Source organism: Podarcis vaucheri, assembly GCF_965113315.1.
Source record: "Podarcis vaucheri genome assembly, chromosome: 17".
In the NCBI taxonomy this organism is placed as follows: Eukaryota; Metazoa; Chordata; class Lepidosauria; order Squamata; family Lacertidae; genus Podarcis; species Podarcis vaucheri.
The window spans coordinates 37,659,760-37,679,925 of record NC_138755.1 but is presented as its reverse complement, the minus strand read 5'-3'; the positions used below and the strand labels follow the sequence as shown (position 1 = coordinate 37,679,925).

Below are 20,166 nucleotides of genomic sequence, written 5' to 3'. Positions count from 1 at the left end.
ACATAGTTATTTTTTCCTGTACAGTATGTGCAGTATGCTATGCTATTGCTTATGCATGCATGTAGTATTAGTTATTACAGTACAGCATCTTGGGCGTGTGGCCTTCTAGCTTACAACCTTTGCATAGTGCCTGTCTGGCAATCACAATTGTTTCCCACCCATGCTCCAAAGAGCTCTTAGCAGCATGCATCACCACTCCACCCCGTCCCCACTGTCACCCCAACAGCTATTTGACATAGGTTGGGTTGAGAATGGGTGACCATCCCAAAATCATCTAGTGGGTTTCATGACCAAATAGTATCTGTCACCTTGCCCAGTACTCTGTTTAATACTCTACTCTTGACTACTAGTGTAATAATTCTTGTGCAATTGTATCTATCTTGCTTCCTACATTTCAGGAACTGTATTTCACGAACCTTTCTAAACAGAAACAAAAGCGAGTAATGGAGAAGAATGGGAACAACCGGAAACTTCGGGTTTGTGTTGCTACCTGCAACAGGGCTGATTATTCCAAATTGGCCCCAATCATGTTTGGCATTAAAGCAGAGCCACAGTTCTTTGAGCTGGATGTTGTGGTTTTGGGCTCCCACCTGATTGATGACTATGGGTAAGGTGTATAATTTTGTTTGTTCTGCTATCTTGGCAGCCATGAATATACTTGCTATCATTACTGCATGCAGTGCTGATAAATACATCAAATAGGACAATCTCTATGAACTGATTATATAACCATTGATTTATTGCTATTTTTGCAAACAATACCAGACACATTGTAGTAGAGCTGAGGAAAAGTAATACCAACTTTCATTCTTCTATGTCACTCATAACTGCAGTGCCTTTGTTCTGTAATAAAATGTTACCTTCTTGGAATATGGCACACAATATTTAATCAAGTTTAAAAAGAATGGTAGGCTAAGTCTTAGGCTAGAGAATGCATGGAAAGCCTTTGGGTATGTTTATTTTTCAACTGCTTTTCAGGGAATAAAAACATAGCAGTGGACATGGCTGGGAAGCAGTTTCTGCTTTTCCTGGGGTACTTTTTGGCACTGAAAAATCTTAGAAATAGTCATTTATTTGGGTTTTTAGAGATAACTGCCCTGAACCTCATTTGCAGGAGGACTAGGCCAGTTTGATGATCATAGTACTGAGGCTTTGGATTGCGTTTGAATGTAGTGTTCACAAAACAACACAGTAATAGGTGTCTTCAAATGATGTTGCAGATATGAACCTAAAAGGAGAGGTTTAGCTTTGCTGTATAACAGAAGATCGGGGGTTGGTACTCTTAATAAAATGATTTTTTTATTGCAAAAGAGTTATTCCAGTTTTCCTGATCCCTGTCCTGAACAACTTATTCTGCTAATATTGTAATTAACACCATGCTAAATCAGAGTTGCAGCTCCATCCATTTTTTAAAAAGCATCGTTTTTCAATAGAAGGCTAATTACAATGAGTAGCTTTCAATATTTTATTTTTTTTACATAGGTGTATGGTCCAGACCATGAGCAATATCTAAATTGAGAAATGTGTGCGGCCTAAGTAGGAAATGCACCATAATTCTAAGGAATAATGCCAGCTATTAAGAAATTGCAAGGTCTAACCTTCAAGTCCTTTCTCAGTGATAGCTTTCCATTTTGGCAGGATGCCAGTGGTCCCGAAGAAGTTAGTAGTTTTGCTAACCATCCAATTCAAATTGATGTGTTTGCTTTTTTTTTTTTTTAAGATAAAAAATAAAGAGTGCTTTGCTGGCTTTCAAACTTTTGGCTGGAATTAGGGATTAAATTATGGACTGAAACAATTAAGAATTCCAATATAATTGAGGCAGGAAAGTAAATCACTTTTGCAGATGGAAGGAAAATATTTTTCCTCCTCATTCTTATGACTCCTGACTTTTACCCATTTTGCAGATAGGTTTGTGATTAACACTAATAACGATGCTGGAACATCACAAGTGTTTCGTCTTTCCCCTTTCATTGTGTCTCAGCAGTGTTCATTTCCTCTTACTAACAGCAAAATAGTTTTATTTTGGCACACTGCAGTTTCATTTTTATATTACTAGTTTTTAAATCCTGTGATTATATCAGAAGTTATGTTTAAGCACTAGAATGCTGTTCATCTCCATATTCATAAAGTGGAATTGGAGCAACATTCACTTTCACAAGTGGCTATAATGTTGATCATCTGAATCCATTATCACTTGGGATAAACTTTTGGAACCTAGAGTATCCAAACCTCTCAGCCATAGATAAACATAGAAATTTTAATAGTTTGTAACTAGTTGCATGGGTTTAAAAAATGTTATTATTTCCTAATGTTAGTCATACATTGTCAAAGAAACACCATTTTATGAAACACCATTTTGCAATTTTAACACTTTCCCCTCTTCCTCTTCCTAGTAACACTTACCGTATGATTGAACAGGACGACTTTGACATCCACACTAGGTTACACACAATAGTGAGAGGAGAAGATGAGGCAGCCATGGTGGAGTCTGTAGGCCTTGCCTTGGTCAAGCTGCCAGATGTCCTCAATCGTCTGAAGCCTGACATAATGATAGTCCATGGAGACAGGTTTGATGCTTTAGCATTAGCAACATCTGCAGCCTTAATGAACATTCGAATTCTTCATATTGAAGGCGGAGAAGTCAGCGGTACTATAGATGACTCCATCAGACATGCCATAACCAAACTGGCTCATTATCATGTGTGTTGCACAAGAAGTGCAGAGCAGCATTTGATATCTATGTGTGAAGACCACGACCGTATCCTCTTGGCAGGCTGCCCTTCATATGATAAGTTGTTATCTGCCAAAAACAAGGACTACATGAGCATTATCCTCATGTGGTTAGGTAGGTGTGCTGCAAATATAGGCTATCCGACCTGTGACCCTCCAAGCTGAATGCAGGCCACCAGCTTTATATGACAGCCTAATAATAGTGGTTGCAGGTACAGACCAAAGGGGATGTTTTGTACCCTGTAATGGGGCTGCCATCATGGTTAGTGGGATGCATTTGGCTTGGTGTGTCACACATTGTGCATGCAGTCTTTCTTTAGGTTGTGTGTTGGAGATTGGTGCTGTTCTCTTACCTCTGATTAGAGGAGTACGGAAGGCTTATTCAGGAACACACAAGTATCATCATGTGAGGCTGGTTTGTGTATGGTTGGGCTATGAACATTTGCCCTTTGTCACCTCTGTTCCAGCCTTTCTCCAGTGTTATCCATTAGCTTGGGGTTACAGATCACAAGGACACCCTTCATACATTTGGTAGGCTGTCCTGCTGCTGACAAACTGACAATGTGGGATAGTGTTAGGTAGGCAGAGATAGGGTTATAAGCTCAGTTGCACTCTCCTGTCTTACAGGATTATCCTTGCATGTTCCTAAATGCCCAGAGTCCGACTCCTGTTCATATCTTCATAAGTAGACATTTTGGAGTGAAAATTAGGGTCTGTTAATCTTGGGGTATATGGAGAATATTGTCGAACCCTGAGAGAATTTTGCATTAGGAACAATGAATGTACAATAAACAGTGTACCAGCATATATTTCAGAGACTTCTGATTTGTTGTAACCTCCAGATGAGCCAATTCAATACTTTGGGGTTTGACAATATAAGTTCTTAAATGTAAATCTTCTCCTGCATTGGGGGTACAGGCTGCTTATTAGGTTTTGGGTGGAGTTCAAAATAAATTGAACCAAGTATTGTATAATATACAGAGACTAGAATCCAATATCTCTGTTTGTCTTTAAGATAAATGAAGACACCTTCCTTTTAAGGCCAAAGATTGTCACAAAGCTGAACAGATAAATGATTGTACTAAAATAATCTGGCACCATACATAATTCAGTCTTGATCAGATCTTTCCAAATCACTTGTAGATAATGCAAGAAATACTCCAGGTAACTACTGTAATGACTTCAGAACAATTTATTTTTTATTTCACAGTGGAATAAATCTTGAGTAATTTCCCAGAATGAAATATGGGGTTTTTTGGTTCTTGTCCAACCCAATTAATTATATTACTTTTTTAAAGCTGGGTTTTGTTTTTACTTTGCTTTTATAGGTGAAGACGTAAAACCAAAGGATTATATAATTGCTTTACAGCACCCAGTGACCACAGACATTAAACATTCCATAAAGATGTTTGAATTGACTTTGGATGCCTTAATCTCTTTTAACAAGAGGACGCTGGTTTTATTTCCAAATATTGATGCAGGTGAGGGAAAAGAGTTCAAGGAATCTAAAGTTAATATTGTAGCCTGTGAAGAGAATGAAAAATACTTGCTTTTGAATGCTACCAGATGCAGCCCCTCAGGCCTATCAGCTCCCAGATGGTTGCCCAGAAGGGAATATGGCTCTCAGACTGAAAAGGTTTCCCCATTCCTGGTGTACATAGTGATGCTTCCAAAATTCAGTTACTTACCGTTAAGTGATCTACTGTTATTTTCATTACAGGGAGCAAAGAAATGGTTCGGGTAATGAGGAAGAAGGGTGTTGAACACCACCCCAATTTTCGAGCAGTAAAGCATGTTCCATTTGACCAGTTCATTCAGCTGGTGGCTCACGCTGGCTGTATGATTGGAAACAGCAGCTGTGGTGTGCGAGAGGTTGGGGCATTTGGTACTCCTGTCATCAATCTTGGGACACGCCAGATAGGAAGAGAAACAGGTATTGTATTCAAATAAGGCTAGCAGTGTTCTTGTAGCATAAGTTTTCATGGACAGGGGCCCAGTCCATTGGAATTGTGAAGTGTTATCCTTGGTTAGTAGGCATATATGTCTGTACTGGATACATGCAGAGCTACCTTCCTGCATTTCTTTTCTTAGGTGTGCCCAGCTTTGTTACTTAGAAATGATAACTGGCAAATGGGTTTGTGGCTGTTTTTAAATAAGGGGAAAATATATTTTCTGCAACCCATGTATCAGAAATGTATAATAAAGCACTGCTTTTATTATGTCTTTTGACCAACTGAGGAAGCCACTAGATAGAACAGGAATCCAGACAGTAATGTTGCTAGTGGAGCAAAAATTGCTTAGCATTCTCTTGGCATGAAGAAAAGAGCCTCATAATTGGGGCAGGGGATAACTTTGACAAAGGAAATAAATCCAACCTCCCCCCCCCCCATGGAATAACTAAAGCTGCAAGGGAGGAAAGAAGGTGAAGAAGCTTGCTGTCAACCCATCTTTTGGCTCAGATGTTATCCAGTATTGTGAGCACTTTGAACTTGAAAGGAACCTATATTGCCAAAAACAAGCCTTGTCTTGTTGTGATAGCTCTGTGGCTTCAGATACAAAGGGTCAGAACAAGCTCTCTCACACAAACTCTCTGAAGCCATCCTGGTGGAGGGGAGAGGGCTTGGGTGTGTTTTGTACCTGGCTTAAGCAGAGACACTGCTTGCCTGAATGTGGGGACTGAAATGTCCAAAGAGGACGTAAGGTCAAATAAGGGGGAAAATCCTCTTCTTCCATGCTCATCTTTTTCTTCTCTGCATTGTTTGGTCATGGGGCCTGTTTGTACTATTGCATTATCAAAGCCCATTTCATTATGCAGCTGTGATCAAGGCACACCACATTCTATGGAATTAATGGGCACAAGCAACCATATCTGTATTCGAGTTCCTGTTTTAGAGTCGGTTGTCCTACAGAGGATCAAACAGCTGGGGACCAGGCAGCTTGGGCTCTGAGTTCTGTATAATGTAGCCAAGTGCCTTATGTACAGTGGTGCCCCGCAAGACGAATGCCTCGCAAGACGGAAAACTTGCTAGAGCTAGACGAAAGAGTTTTCCGTTTTGGAGGTGCTTCGCAAAACGAATCTCCTATGGGCTTGCTTCGCAAGACGAAAATGTCTTGCGAGTTCCTGCGGGGGTTTTTTCCTCCCCCCCCCCTTTTTCTAAGATGCTAAGCCGCTTATCAGCTGATACGATAAGTCGCTAAAAGTCGCTAATAGCGCTAATCCGCTAATCTGCCAATGGGCTTGCTTCGCAAGACGAAAAAACCGCTAGACAAAGAGAATCACAGAACGGATTCTTTTCGTCTTGCGAGGCACCACTGTACTTGCTTGGCAATCACACTGCTATAAGAGTGTGCTGTGCTTTTTGCTATGCTTTCAGGGAACACCATGTACACTTTTACACATTCAGCACCCTAGTTGAACTTTAATTCATATACACAGACTGTCATTGCCAAAAGTGTGAAAACAATAGTATAATTATCTTAAAATTCAATAGTTATAGTCAATAGCGGACGGTGGAGTGGGGCGGAGAGGCTCACTTGACTTCCCAACAGTTGAACCGCTGTTTATTATTAGAGGGGCAAGGCAGTGGGAAGGTCAGTGCTGTTTGCACTTCACCAGCCTGCTCACCCCTTCCCCTCTCCTTCCTGGCCAGGTAAGCACGGCCGCTGCACCATGCAATCTGCCACTGATTATACTAGCCTATCTGCCTGCAATGCAGGTGTAACATCTCTCCAACTCCAATCTCATCACTTGTAACTATGCCTGGTGAGGATATGTTGGTAGCGTTCAAAAGCAAGTATTTTTCATTTTAAATTCATTTTCTTTCTAAATATTACTGCTATCACTTTTCCAAAAACAAAATCAAGGTGAAAATGTCCTTCACGTTCGTGATGCTGACACACAGGACAAAATACTGCAAGCTCTGCACCTCCAGTTTGGGAAACAATATCCTTGGTAAGTACAGTCATCATTAAAATAGTGAAAATACTTTTGTTATGTTGCAACTTTCCCCTGCTGGTTAAGCAGCAGCAGTGCCACTGGTCAGGAACGTGGCAGTGTGGCATCACACTGGGCTCCTCTGCCAATATGCCAAGTGCAGTTGCACCACAGATTTGTTTAAAGCTATTGCAATACTGACAGCTACATTTTTGTTAATCCCCAATACGCATTTTTTAAACTTTTTTAACTTTCCTTAATACATATTAAAGTTTGCGTCACTAGCAGATAAATGTTACAGGAAGGGCCTGTGGCTACACCAGCATATAACTAACAAGTGCTGGTGCCATTCTGGTTTTGCACAGGTGTTGCATTTATATTGCAGAAATAACGTGTAGATATAATTATTTAGGATCAAATTCTCATCTACAACTAGCACTGGTGAAGTTTTTCCCCATGATGTTGGTGAAACACTGTTCAGCCACGTTTTATAGAGGATATCATCATTATGTAAAATAGAACTGTTTTATTTCTGTGAATTGATCTGATGCTGACAGTGTTGGTTGAGCCCCTTACACCAGAGTCTTAATGGCAACAAACTGTCTTAAAGTTGGGTATCCTACATTATTCCCCTTTCCTTTTTGTAATAAGAAGTTTGTAGTGTGACTATATTAAACTAAATTGCAATGTTGATAGTGTGCAGCAGATAAGAGGCTGAACTCCAAATGAGGAACTCCCTGTTTTAAATCTTTTGTCTGCCATAGACAGTTTTAGGGCAGCCACATTCTCTCAGCCATAGCTCTCCCTTGTAATATAACTCACTTTACAGGATTCTCAGGATTACTGAGATATTGAATATAAAGCACTTTGCACACTCAAAAGCTCTATATACATACGTTCTCATCAGACTCACAGCTCACTTAGGTTACTAATCCATCACATGGAACTCTTCGACATAATTGTAGGAATCTTTAACGCTTTCATTCTTCTGTGGGTGTATTTCAATGCTTGATAAAAATGTGTCTGTACTGCACTCTTTCTCTAGCTGATCTTTATATCTTTACCATTTCCCATCACTTTCCTATGCGTCATTACAATCTGTCTCATATAGTCTGATTTAATGCAGAGCTACTCAGAAGTACATCCCCCAGAGTTAGGTGTGGTTTACTTCCAGTTAAGGATGGATAGAATTATAGCTTCTGGTTTTTATGTACAGTGCCAAGGTCATAAGCACAGTAGAAATAGTTAGAATAATATAAGTGCATAATTTTGCCAACTAGGCAAAAACCCAGCTAGATTCTTGAATAAGCAGTATGCAAGTTGATATATAGATCTATGAAAAATGTCATTTTAGATATTCTTAAATGTAGTTTTCCAGTTGAAATAGATGAGATTTAAATTTACTTAACTTTTGACTAAATTCATTTAACTTTTCAAATTTATGTTTCCTATAAATTTGCAAATCAGTTATCACAAGCGCAAATTCTTCCTTAGAAAATTGTATTTTTGTCTTCTTCCCCCCTACTTGCAATCTAGAAATCGTCGATTAGGAAATTAAGGTGTGTAGTTTTGTAACATGTCACCTACATTAATTGCTGTTATTTCATGTTATAGTTCAAAGATATATGGAGATGGGAATGCTGTTCCAAGAATCCTAAAGTTTCTTAAGTCTATTGATCTTCAAGAACCCCTTCAGAAGAAATTCTGCTTCCCTTCTGTAAAGGAAAACATCTCTCAAGATATTGACCATATCCTTGAGACCCAGAGTGCTCTGGCAGTGGATCTGGGTGGAACAAACCTCCGAGTTGCAATTGTCAGCATGAAGGTAATTATAAACAGTAAGACCGGGTGGGAACTTCCATTGGGGAGGTTGGGGTGGGGTGCACAGTGCAATTTTTAAGAAGATTAATGGATCACGTTTAAAATACCATGCAGAATGTGCATGTTTATCTATTTATGCGGTACTGTTTTTGAGGTTGGTCCAAAGGCTTCAGCTGGTGCAGAACACAGTGGATGGGTTGCTTTTGGTGGCAAACTACCACTAGGATAAACAAAACTTACAGCTATAGCCATACATGAATGTCCCAGCAATCCAAAAAGGGTTGTACACTTGAATTCAAAAATTGACAGAAGAAGGTGTAAGTCAAAATCCTATTCAACACTCTTGGGAGTGGTATTGAACCACTTAAAAAACAGGAAGAAAGTCTGTCATATGCAGGTTACATCCTGGTTGATGGTGAAGGCTGCATACAAACAATGCATATCTCCAGCATATCTCCAACAAGATGAACCCCTGTGCTATGCAACTGGAAGGCATTATGTGGGGTGGGTCTCCCATGCTAGTCAGCCCTGCTCTAAATTGATTAAAAAATGTATTCCTGGTGAATAACTTAAAACATTTTTTAAAAAGCTTGATTTTATTTAATGAAAGGGTTGGCATCTACCTGTCTCAGGAGAGCATCTTGGGGAGGGGGGGAATCAAACCATTGGAAGGTAGCAGTGCCTTCTGTGGTTGTAAAGAACAATACGGGAGAGACATGTTTTGTTGCAGCTGGGGCAGATGAAGGTATCCAGTTGTGCTGCTGCAGATGTACCATGGCATTTCTTTTCTCTGCGCTCCTCCTATCAGTCCTTCCTCTTCTGGTCACTGCTACATGTGCAGGACCTGTCTGTCTGTTTCCAGCCACTGCAGCCACCTGCAACCTTACATTACTTATTTAATGTAAACTCTTATTAAGAGTACGGGTGACAAGCACTGTTTCAGAAGGGATATTCTCCCCTTCACACTTGCAGAGGAGAGATACTTTTCTAAGATGGCACCTGCTGTGAAATACACGTCATCTAAAAACAAAGCTAGTATGCTTATTACCCTTAAACGATTGTTTTTATTCCTCCATTGCTCCTTTCCTGCTGTGGAGTGTGTTGACCTCACCATTTTCCTCCCATCTGGAGTGCAAACAGTCTTTGGACCAGCAATTAAGCATAGACTGAGCTTGGGCATATAGCTTGTAGGAGTAGGATATGCCAATTGAGTACATCCCATCCCTGAATGAAAGCCCAGGGAGGTTGCATGTCCACACACAAACACTTCTGTCTCCTCAGTTTACATTTGTATACTATGCATATTCTCTTGCTCTTTGATTCCTGTCACATATTTGACAGCCTGTGGAGAAGCCACTTTTAATATAGTTGTGGTCAGTTAGGAAAAATATGAGAAGCTTAATGGTGTTTCCCTCTCACTTAGGGTGAAATAGTTAAGAAATATACCCAGCTGAATCCAAAAACCTATGAGGACAGAATAGCGTTGATCCTCAAGATGTGTGTAGAGGCTGCCTCAGAAGCAGTAAATCTGAACTGCAGAATTCTGGGTGTGGGTAAGTTTTTAACAAACATTTTATATTTTTTTACTTCACTAAAGGAGAACATTAAATCAAAGTGCTATATATTTCAAAGATAATTACTATATTTATTGATTTAGAACATTTTGTTGAACAGAGTTCCCTGGGTGGGTCACACAATGCTGGATCTGCTGTACAATTTAAACTGACTTACTTCAGAAAACAGTTAAAGGCAGATCTGTTTGTAATTATAAACTGCAAAATGCATTACTATGTTATATTAATGCTTATATGTAGTTCTGTAATTCTGCACCTTGTGCTTTTCATAACAAGTTGCTAAATTCTGCAAAAGTAATTTGCATTTGCACATACAAATTTGATCATATTCTTTTCCTTTGAGACCAAAGGGGAAAAAGGCACTGATTGCAGTACTGAAGGTTGGGGTGACATAGAAGACACAGCCCTAATCAGCCTTTAAGTCCTTTGCAGCTTCTGGGATCCCTTTTACTTTTATATCAATGAGATGTGTGATAGACAAGGAACAATGAAGGACGAGTCAAAATTTGAAGCCAGCTAGTGCTGTTGATGCATCTCCTTTAAAGTTTGAAGAAAATGAGTGACAGTTTGTAGCTTGCTTAGGGGGGATTACTGATGACTGCCTATTTTTATTTGAAAATCTGAAAGGTGTTTCTGAATGGCAAGATTTTTTTATTTTTTGTATATTATAAACACCGGATTTAGATGCTCTCCTTTCTGGTTCTTTGTGGCTCAGGTATTTCTACTGGTGGACGAGTAAATCCCCGAGAAGGCGTTGTTCTTCATTCCACAAAACTTATTCAGGAGTGGAATACGGTTGATCTGCGGACTCCGATATCGGATGTGCTTCACTTGCCAGTGTGGGTAGACAATGACGGTAACTGTGCAGCTTTGGCAGAGAGAAAATTTGGGCAAGGAAAAGGAGTGGAAAACTTCGTAACCCTCATCACTGGTACAGGTATCTATCTATGTGCTTTGGCCAAAATCCAACGTAGAGCTAAACCACTGAAATCCTGCATTTTAAACACATTTAAATACTGTGTTGGATCATAATTGCTGACTCAAAGCAGTAGTTATTTTTTAAAAATGAATTATGTGCCAGTGGTTGCCGTTTGAACCTGACTGTTCGCTATGACATTTAATTTCCCTTAACCTATAGGAAACATGTGGCCATTTTGGGTAGTAGCAGCTCAAATAGCAAGCTTTTCCTCATTGATTATGGCACTCATAGAAGAGCATATATGAGTCAAATCAAACTTGCTAATTCTCAGATACAAGTTCAAGAAGGAATTGCTGCAAAATGGAGTGGGGGGACCTTCCACAAGCATCCCCTGTGCACCATTTAGTGCAGGGGGAGGCAACCTAAGGCCCGTGGGCTGGATGCGGCCCAATGGCTTTCTCAATCCGGCCGGTGGATGGTCCAGGAATCAGCGTGTTTTTACATGAGTAGAATGTGTGCTTTTATTTAAAATGAATCTCTGGGATGTGGGACATAGGAATTCGTTCATATGTTTTTTTCAAAATATAGTCCGGCCCACCACATGGTCTGAAGGACAGTGGACTGGCCCACGGCTGAAAAAGGTTGCTGACCCCTGGTTTAGTGCTATTCATTGAGGTCCTCTGACCCTTTGGATAGATTTTCCTGGAGTACAAGGAGGAGGAGATGGAAATGCCCCTTCCATACTTCCTTCTGCTCACAGTTATACCCAAGCCGTAATGTTGTTTAACCACTTTGGGATGTGTTAACTGAGATTGAAATACTGCATATAATTGAAATAAATAAATAAATAAATAGGTCTGGAAAATATATCAAAATGAAATGGAGATTTACAAATTCTAAGTAGCAGAAGGTGCCTGACATTTATTTTCTAGAATTTTGTTGTTTTCTATCGCATGAATTAGAAAGAAAGAAAAAGTTTTAAAGTGGCAACACAAATGTGTTTTCGTGTCTTATAGGTATTGGCGGTGGAATCATTCATCAGAATGAATTGATCCATGGAAGTTCTTTTTGTGCTGCTGAGCTTGGGCACATTGTAGTCTCTTTAGATGGACCCGAGTGCCTGTGTGGGAGCCATGGATGTATCGAAGCGTATGCTTCTGGAATAGCCTTGCAGAGAGAAGCTAAGAAGTTGCACGACGGTAGGTGGAACCTATTTCTCTTTTTTTGTTAACCACATTATGTGCATATTGCAAGCAATCTAAAAGGAAAAAAAGTTCATATACAGAACGTTCATTTAAATAATTACAGTGTCAGAATACTATAGTTTTGGTAGCAGCATTTTCAAGGGTAATTTTACTTTGCTGCAAGTAGCCAAGCCAGTATAACTTACTTGCAAAGCAAGTCCACATCTGAACTATGCACACATGTTGCATAGGCATTCTCAACAGAAAGCCAGGTGTTTTACAAGACTGCTCAAAGTAGCCCAGTATGACTGAATATAAGTCAATTTCCTCCCGCCATATACGTTTGAATACCTTTATTTGGTGAAATGCCGCTTTTTATGTCTTCTCAGCTGCCTCATTCTCATGATGAAACTTTGGCAGTAGCTACTTTAAGACCTCGCAGCAGCTTTGTTTTATTTTAAAGTTGATAAATTACTTAAATCACACCACTTTACATTGATAAAGAATTATCAGCTCCACTGGTTCTAGTCACCAGATAGTAGCTCTTCTGTTTATAGGGAGCAGAAAAAGAGAGGGGCCGGAAATCAAAAAACACCCCACTGATAATGAGTAGCATAGTATATTATTTACTATATAATAATATATATAATATATTATTATAGCATGAGTAGTATAGTACTGAGTGGCGTAATATCTGTGTGACTGGCGGGGCAGCCACAGCAATAGCCTCCAGGCAGTGGCATAACTGCTACTTGGGAAAAGAGGGTTGAGGCAGAGGTAAGGTTGGGACTGCACCTGCAAATTCAATCTGGTGCTCCTACTGTTCCACCTGCACATGCCTGACCTCACCGTTTTGCCTCTCCTGGTAAGTGCTAGTAATGCCCCTTTGTAGCTCTGCTCCACCAAACCCCACCCCACCCCTGGTCTGACTAGTTTAAGCAATAATACTATGTTGAATCATGCATGCACAAGCAACCCAATGGGGTATCTCTACAGAGTAGTTTCATATCATCAAAGAGCTACAAGGGCCTTGTACTTACTTGCTCCCATCAGGATCTGTATTTCGTTGGCTTCTTATGACTGGTGAAATGTAACAAATCACTAGCCTGTTTATGGTAGTGCTTGAATTGTAACGCCTTGTTCTCTTCCCTTTTCTCTCCCCCCCCCCTTTTTTTTTTTTTGTTTTGTTCAAGCAGAGGATTTATTGTTAATTGGGGGGATGTCTGTAATGAAGGAAGAAGTAGTAACGGCTGCACATCTCATTCAGGCAGCCAAACTAGGAAATACAAAAGCTGACCATATTGTCAAAACAGGTAAGAATGCAAACATGGAGCAGAAATCTTTGTTAGAATCCTGGCTAGGGATAAAGATGTGGTGTGGTGAGACTGGGGAATATTTGCTGTCTGAAAAACTGGTTCTGTTTGCAGGCAACGCATGGATGTTTTGCAGATAGCTGTCTGACATAACCTGAATTAAGGCCCTTGTCACTTCAGCTGTGTCCTGTTCTTCTCTTCTTTGCTGGGTGTTCTAAGCATCAGTCCAACCCACAATTTAAGAAACTATATATGCTCCTAAACAGAATAATACCAATCGGGGAATGTTGCTTTCTGGGACATTCTGGCATTTCTATTCCCGTGCTAGATTGGAGTGCAATATTATTTTGTGAATCTTGTGTTAGCTGTCTTGAGATCTTCTCTGGGATGTAAGCCTTCAAAATAAATAAGTACTGTGTACACATTAAATAAATGAAATTTGTCACATGATACCAGAACCTTTTTAAAATTAGTTTTAATGACTCTTGATATTAAGCTGCCCTAAAATAAAAGCAGGCAGTAGCTTTATTTTTGGCATTTGAAAGTGGTGTAAGCGAGACATGCTGTTGCACACTCACCCCCACTATTACCTCTAATAAACATGTTTCATGGTGTGTTAAGAACCTTGCAAAATCTCTTTGTATATGACAGTGAAGCAAAAGAACTGTAGATATAGACCAAGGGCAAGACTACTTCTGTGGAAGCATTTTTCAACTTTAAAAAGTTGCCTCTTGACCATTGCCATATTCATACTTCTGTTTCTTCTTTTCACAGCAGGGAAAGCTCTGGGCCTTGGAGTTGTGAACATCCTGCACACTATTAACCCCTCCCTTGTGATACTTTCTGGCATCCTTGCAAGCCATTATATCAACGCTGTCAAGGATGTGATTCATCAACAGGCCTTGTTCTCTGTGCAGAATGTCCAGGTGGTTGTCTCAGATCTGTCGGACCCTGCTTTGCTTGGAGCTGCTAGTATGGTTCTGGACTATACGACACGCAGGATATACTAGGCAAACCATTGGAAACACATTACGGCAGTTTATAGCAGCTCTCTGAAAAGAGAAGTTTCTTACTGAAGTCAACTTTCTTTTTTTAAGTAGGCTAGTAGGGTCTTCAAATCTATATCTTACTTTTTTTAATGTGCTGTTTCATTGGGTGCTGGAAGAACACAGGATCCTGGGAAGATTGCTCACAGGGAGACTTTCTCACAACTAAATAATTCCTGGGGATGTCTGAATGCCAGACATCTAAAAATAAAAATGAGAGACGTGAATTCCCTTACTACTTCCTACCCATGGATTTTCCAGCTACATGAGCCAAGACGTAGTCATCTCAGTAACCAGAAACTGGAATAGTCATTAAAGAAAGAAACCTTCCATATGAATGTTTGCAAGGGTTCCTGCCTCTGCAGAGGCTAAATGAGCAGCTATAATCTTGATGAGAGACTTCAACAATTGTAATGCTAGACTATCCAGCAATATGCAGTGATCATCCATGTATTTATTTGTTAAATTAATGTTGAAAAACCTAGTTTAGAAGAAGAGCCCAATGATATATGATGCACTTACAAGTACAGCTTCCAAGAGCCTAGACAACATGCTAGGATGAAGAAGAAAGTGATTATCTTTGTCACATCCGCCTGTAGTGGCGTTTTATCCTCTAATGTGGAGGTTAAAGACACTTCCTGGTCTTTTGTTGCAGCTTCATGTTTAGAGGACTGTGCAGTTAACCTCAGTAGTCTTTTGTGTTATGTGCTTTCTTTGCTTATCCATGCTGGTGGCTAGACAACTGGTTGGAGAAAGGAATCTTGTCTGATGTGTGTGCGTGTATCATTCAACACTTGCTTTGTCTTCATTGTCTGGATAAATTCCACACTTACACTGACCTTCAAAGATGTCACAGCAGCCCAAGCACTATTTACGTGCCTATTTTCTAGAGGTAGATTTTTGTTAGGATACCTTACAATGCTCCCAACAATAGCCTCAGCTATATGTTGCCCCTTGAGGCTGCAAGTCTAAGCAGGCTTACTCAGAAGCAAGAACTGGCTCTTTATACAGCACTACAGGCATGCCAATATTTGACTAATGTTTGTAGTAACCATGGTTGAAGACGTTAATTGGAGACTGGCTGCAGACTCATCAATGGCTGTGTTCCTTGAGGTGTTCGAAGATGCAGTTCTCTCCAAACCAGCTGTATGTGCTGATTTGGTTTGGTCCAAAATGTACTGCAGGGTCAGGGTCTTTTTAACGGTTTGAAAAGTCCTTATTTTGAAAATGGTGATCTGTTGCTAAATACGACCCTCTGTGCTTCTTTGTCTGGCCCTTGCAACTCTCTTTGGGTCACACCCTTCACTGGCCCTACTTTTCATGCCAAGTAGTTTTTGCTGGCTGGGATGTGTCTTTAAACTCTGGTAATGCCTCTTCCCTGCCCGGAGGGAGAATAGAAAGGGGTGGGTATAGAAATTGGCCTACTGCGCAAAGGTAAATTTTACTTTCATTGCTCTGCTCACTTTGGGTTCTGCCCTCAGCCCATCCCAGCAACATCACAGTTCAAGCCAAGGTTTGGAGTAATGCTGGTGAAAAGTGCGGTGTGGGGCCCAGAAAGCAGTCCTCAGGTGTTCCCCTGCCTTGGGCTGTGTCCATTTTGTAACTCAGAGTGTATTTAATTAGATCAAGTGAAGGGCTCTCCTCCTTTTCCTAATTAATCCCCCCACCAAACTGCAGGAATATTTTTAGCTTTAAAATGGTCACAATCCTTAAAACTGTATAGCTTCCTGGATTGGTGGGGGAGAGAGAATTGAGTTGTGAGGCAAGTGCATATGCCTCAGTTCTCATTCTTTCAGCCTCAGACAGTTATCCCAAAGGGTAGTGTGTGTATACTTTTACTTATTTAAAAGAGTAATAGTCACCTCTCCTTCAGGTTCATGTAAGCTGCTAGTAGAGACTTGATCACACCAATTTTGTTGTCCTTCAAATGATGCTGTTGCCCTACATTCCGTGTCTTCTGGGCAGTAAGCATGCTCATTCCTCTGGCTTTTTTTTAATTGTACAAACTGATCATTTTTTCTGCGTATCTCGAAACTTGCCAAATATACAGAAACTGCTACCTTGTATGTGGTTAGCCACTGTCGGCTACCTCATATGTTTTGCTGCATGGGACCACAAAAGTCCAGTATTGGATGGAACAAGGAGGAGCTCAAAGTGTAGTGTAGCTCTGACTTGCTTCCAAATTATTAAGTACAGGAACACTGAAGTTTGATGCTGGGGGAGTGGTAGTGATGGCCATGTAATATGTAAATGGATTGCTGTGTTGTCAGTTTACCTCTGATTTGTCTTCTGTACACACTGGTGTGACTTGCAGAATTTTCTTGACTTGACTGATGAGCAGATTTGAGAGCTTTTGGTACTCACCAGCAGAAGCAGAGTTGTCTCGTGCTGCAATTTTCAGTGCATGGCGGTATGCTTCACTGTCACACTTTAGCCAGCAAGCAAAGGAAAGAAGGATTGCAAGGGGTGGGGTGGGGTGGAACAAAAATACTACGTACCCATCTTCATTGAGGTATGAATCCTGTAACACTGGCTGCGTCAAAGGTATATAGCTCAGTTTTCCGATTTATTTATTTTTAAACCATTGTCACCCCAGTTAATAGAACTATGGTTGTTGAATGTGGGTTATGTATATGATAACTGTTGGGCTTGCAGAGGCACACACATCTCGGATGAAATGTCAGATCATCATCAGGTCACTTTATGTGTGGAGGAAAGGAATGCCTATATTGAAAGACCCCAGAGCCAGTAACTGCTTATGCTCTTCTCTTGCTGGATAAGGATAAATTGGAGTTCTCCCTTAGACAATTTTAGATACATACAAGAGTAGCCTGAATTACAGCCGAGTTGCAAAGACAAATGCACTCACCAACAGAGGGCAATACTGCACTTTTGTATTGTTTTAATTGCTGCTCCTATATAAATGGTACTCCTGTTGTTGTTGTTGTTGTTGTTTAGTCGTGTCCGACTCTTCGTGACCCCATGGACCAGAGCACGCCAGGCACTTCTGTCCTCCACTGCCTCCCGCAGTTTGATCAAACTCATGCTAGTAGCTTCAAGAACACCATCCAACCATCTCATTCTCTGTCGTCCCCTTCTCCTTGTGCCCTCCATCTTTCCCAACATCAGGGTCTTTTCCAGGGAGTCCTCTCTTCTCATGAGGTGGCCAAAGTATTGGAGCCTCAGCTTCACGATCTGTCCTTCCAGTGAGCACTCAGGGCTGATTTCCTTCAGAATGGAGAGGTTTGATCTTCTTGCAGTCCATGGGACTCTCAAGAGTCTCCTCCAGCACCATAATTCAAAAGCATCAATTCTTCGGCGATCAGCCTTCTTTATGGTCCAGCTCTCACTTCCATACATCACTACTGGGAAAACCATGGCTTTTACTATACGGACCTTTGTTGGCAAGGTGATGTCTCTGCTTTTTAAGATGTTGTCTAGGTTTGCCATCGCCTTTCTCCCAAGGAGCAGGCGTCTTTTAATTTCGTGACTGCTGTCACCATCTGCACTGATCATGGAGCCCAAGAAAGTAAAATCTCTCACTGCCTCCATTTCTTCCCCATCTATTTGCCAGGAGGTGATGGGCCCAGTGGCCATGATCTTCGTTTTTTTGATGTTGAGCTTCAGACCATATTTTGCGCTCTCCTCTTTTACCCTCATTAAAAGGTTCTTTAATTCCTCTTCACTTTCTGCCATCAAGGTTGTGTCATCTGCATATCTGAGGTTGTTGTGTAAATGGTACTCCTATTTATATCCAAATACCTTCAGTAGCTTCCTATTCAAGACTGCTCTGAATTGTTATCACCCCCACCCCCAATACCACAATGAAACTTGAGAATCAGTTTCTCTAAATGCTGTCCAGTTTGATGGGGGATAATATGAACTTTTTTGGGGGGGGGGATTCCTGTCTCAAATCAAAAGTAGTGTAAGCATGTTAGCATTGGCTTGTTGTCCACTTTTAACTATTTCGTAGTCAGTGTTAGAAATTAGCCAGGCACTTTTTGCGACTGGCACGGGTTCAATTGTGACCACATGGAGATCTCCGGATGACAGGCTGGTGACTGACATCTTCACCTGGCTTGTCCCCTCCAGCTTTCTTAAGCACGCAAGCAGAAGAGCTTATTTACTGCCTTTCCATCCCACCTTTTTCTCTAGGAGTACACGGTTCGCCCCATCCTCAGTTAATCCCTACAATGACCCTGCGAGGTAAGTGAAGAGGCTGTGACTTGCCCAAGGTCACTCGGTGAGCTTCAGGGTTCAAATCCCCACTCAGTCATGATCGCCCAGGTCCAAGTCTGATACTCTAACCACTACACCACACTGGCTTCCTAGAATGCTTCTGCTATGGGGCAGCTACTTAAATTAAGTACATAAATATGGAGAAAGGAAAATGTCAGTTAGAGAAGGATCCGAAATCTTGTCCTTGAAGCTTGAATTTGTTTTATACTGGATTGTTTTATTTGGTGCTTTAATGTTTTTTTCTTTAAAATATTAAGTGTTATAGAAATGAAATTCAGAATAATAATCCGCACTGTTGGGGGTGGGGATGACACCTAGACATACCATTATGGCTGTAACAGCCACGTAATTATTCTTTCCAGGAAACAGTGAAGGCATACTGCATTGAGTAGGCTTTGGGATGAGGGGGAACTCCGATGGAATGAATTTATGAGTTGCTTGAAACTGCTGCTTTTATTAACTATATTGAGATAATTATTTTTGAATTTGTGTTTGGGGATGTAAATGTCTTTCAGTATGTTATAAACTACCCTAAGGCCTCTGGCAAAAAGGGCAGTAGATCTCTTAATAAGCTGAATACCAACCATGTTGCTTTTAGGGGTGAATTATGCCCCTTCCTGTTAAAAAAATACATTTGTTGTTTGACTCCTTATGAAGTAATCACCTTTGTCTGATGCAATGGTGTGCATAAATGGTTATACTAGAGAAAGATGCTTAAGTGATAAGTGCAGAACATTAAATCAGTAGAGAATTACTGTATCAAATTTCATTGCCATTTTGTATTGCAATTTTTTTTGTAACCACAAAGACTTGAGGATGTGAACATTGTCCTCATTATAGAAGCCTAGTTTGCCTCTTAAAATTAATTTTTTACCATTTTACTCTTTGGCCTACCAATTACATTGAAAGACAAGGTTTATGTAGGTTATGTGTTATGTTGAACACTGAAGGTTTAAATAAAAATGAAAGCTATTAAGTATGTCCCAAGTTTCTGGAATTATTTCATTTTCAATGAACACGTCACTCATGTAGTCTAAAGAAACCATACACATCAACCTATAACTAAATTCCTAAAATTGAAGGAGTGAAGCTGTATAGAACACTGGTATTCAACTTGTGAGTCGGGAGTTGCCAACAGGAATGGACACAGCTGGCCAATCTGGTAAAATGAACTAGCCACAGAGAATACTTGGGCCCCTAGTGTTAGCTGCGCAAGATGCCCAACATGGCTGCAGCCTATTCATTCATAGGCCTAGCTCAGATGCAGGGAACCTTTGGCCTTCCGCATTTTGCTGAACTGCAACTCCCATCATCCCTGGTCATCTAGAATCCTAGGATTGTAGAGAAGAAACCGTAAGGGTCATCTAGTCCAACCCCCTGCGGTGCAGGAAAATATCTCATGCTGT

At 40.6% G+C, this 20,166-nt stretch overlaps 1 protein-coding gene across 3 annotated transcripts in view; it reads left to right on the top strand.

Annotated features, from left to right (window-relative positions):
- Positions 1-17,097, top strand: part of GNE (glucosamine (UDP-N-acetyl)-2-epimerase/N-acetylmannosamine kinase) — a 34,069-nt gene extending 16,972 nt beyond the window's left edge. For all 3 annotated transcript variants that reach the window (XM_082204754.1, XM_082204755.1, XM_082204756.1), the window contains exons 2-12: positions 399-607; positions 2,394-2,845; positions 4,059-4,211; positions 4,451-4,663; positions 6,595-6,682; positions 8,279-8,489; positions 9,909-10,038; positions 10,775-10,996; positions 11,995-12,177; positions 13,359-13,475; positions 14,250-17,097. In XM_082204754.1, coding sequence (XP_082060880.1) covers positions 399-607; positions 2,394-2,845; positions 4,059-4,211; positions 4,451-4,663; positions 6,595-6,682; positions 8,279-8,489; positions 9,909-10,038; positions 10,775-10,996; positions 11,995-12,177; positions 13,359-13,475; positions 14,250-14,485 — 2,214 coding nt within the window. In that variant the 3' untranslated portion in view covers positions 14,486-17,097. The remainder of the gene's footprint in view (positions 1-398; positions 608-2,393; positions 2,846-4,058; positions 4,212-4,450; positions 4,664-6,594; positions 6,683-8,278; positions 8,490-9,908; positions 10,039-10,774; positions 10,997-11,994; positions 12,178-13,358; positions 13,476-14,249) is intronic.
- The last annotated feature ends 3,069 nt before the right edge of the window (positions 17,098-20,166 follow it).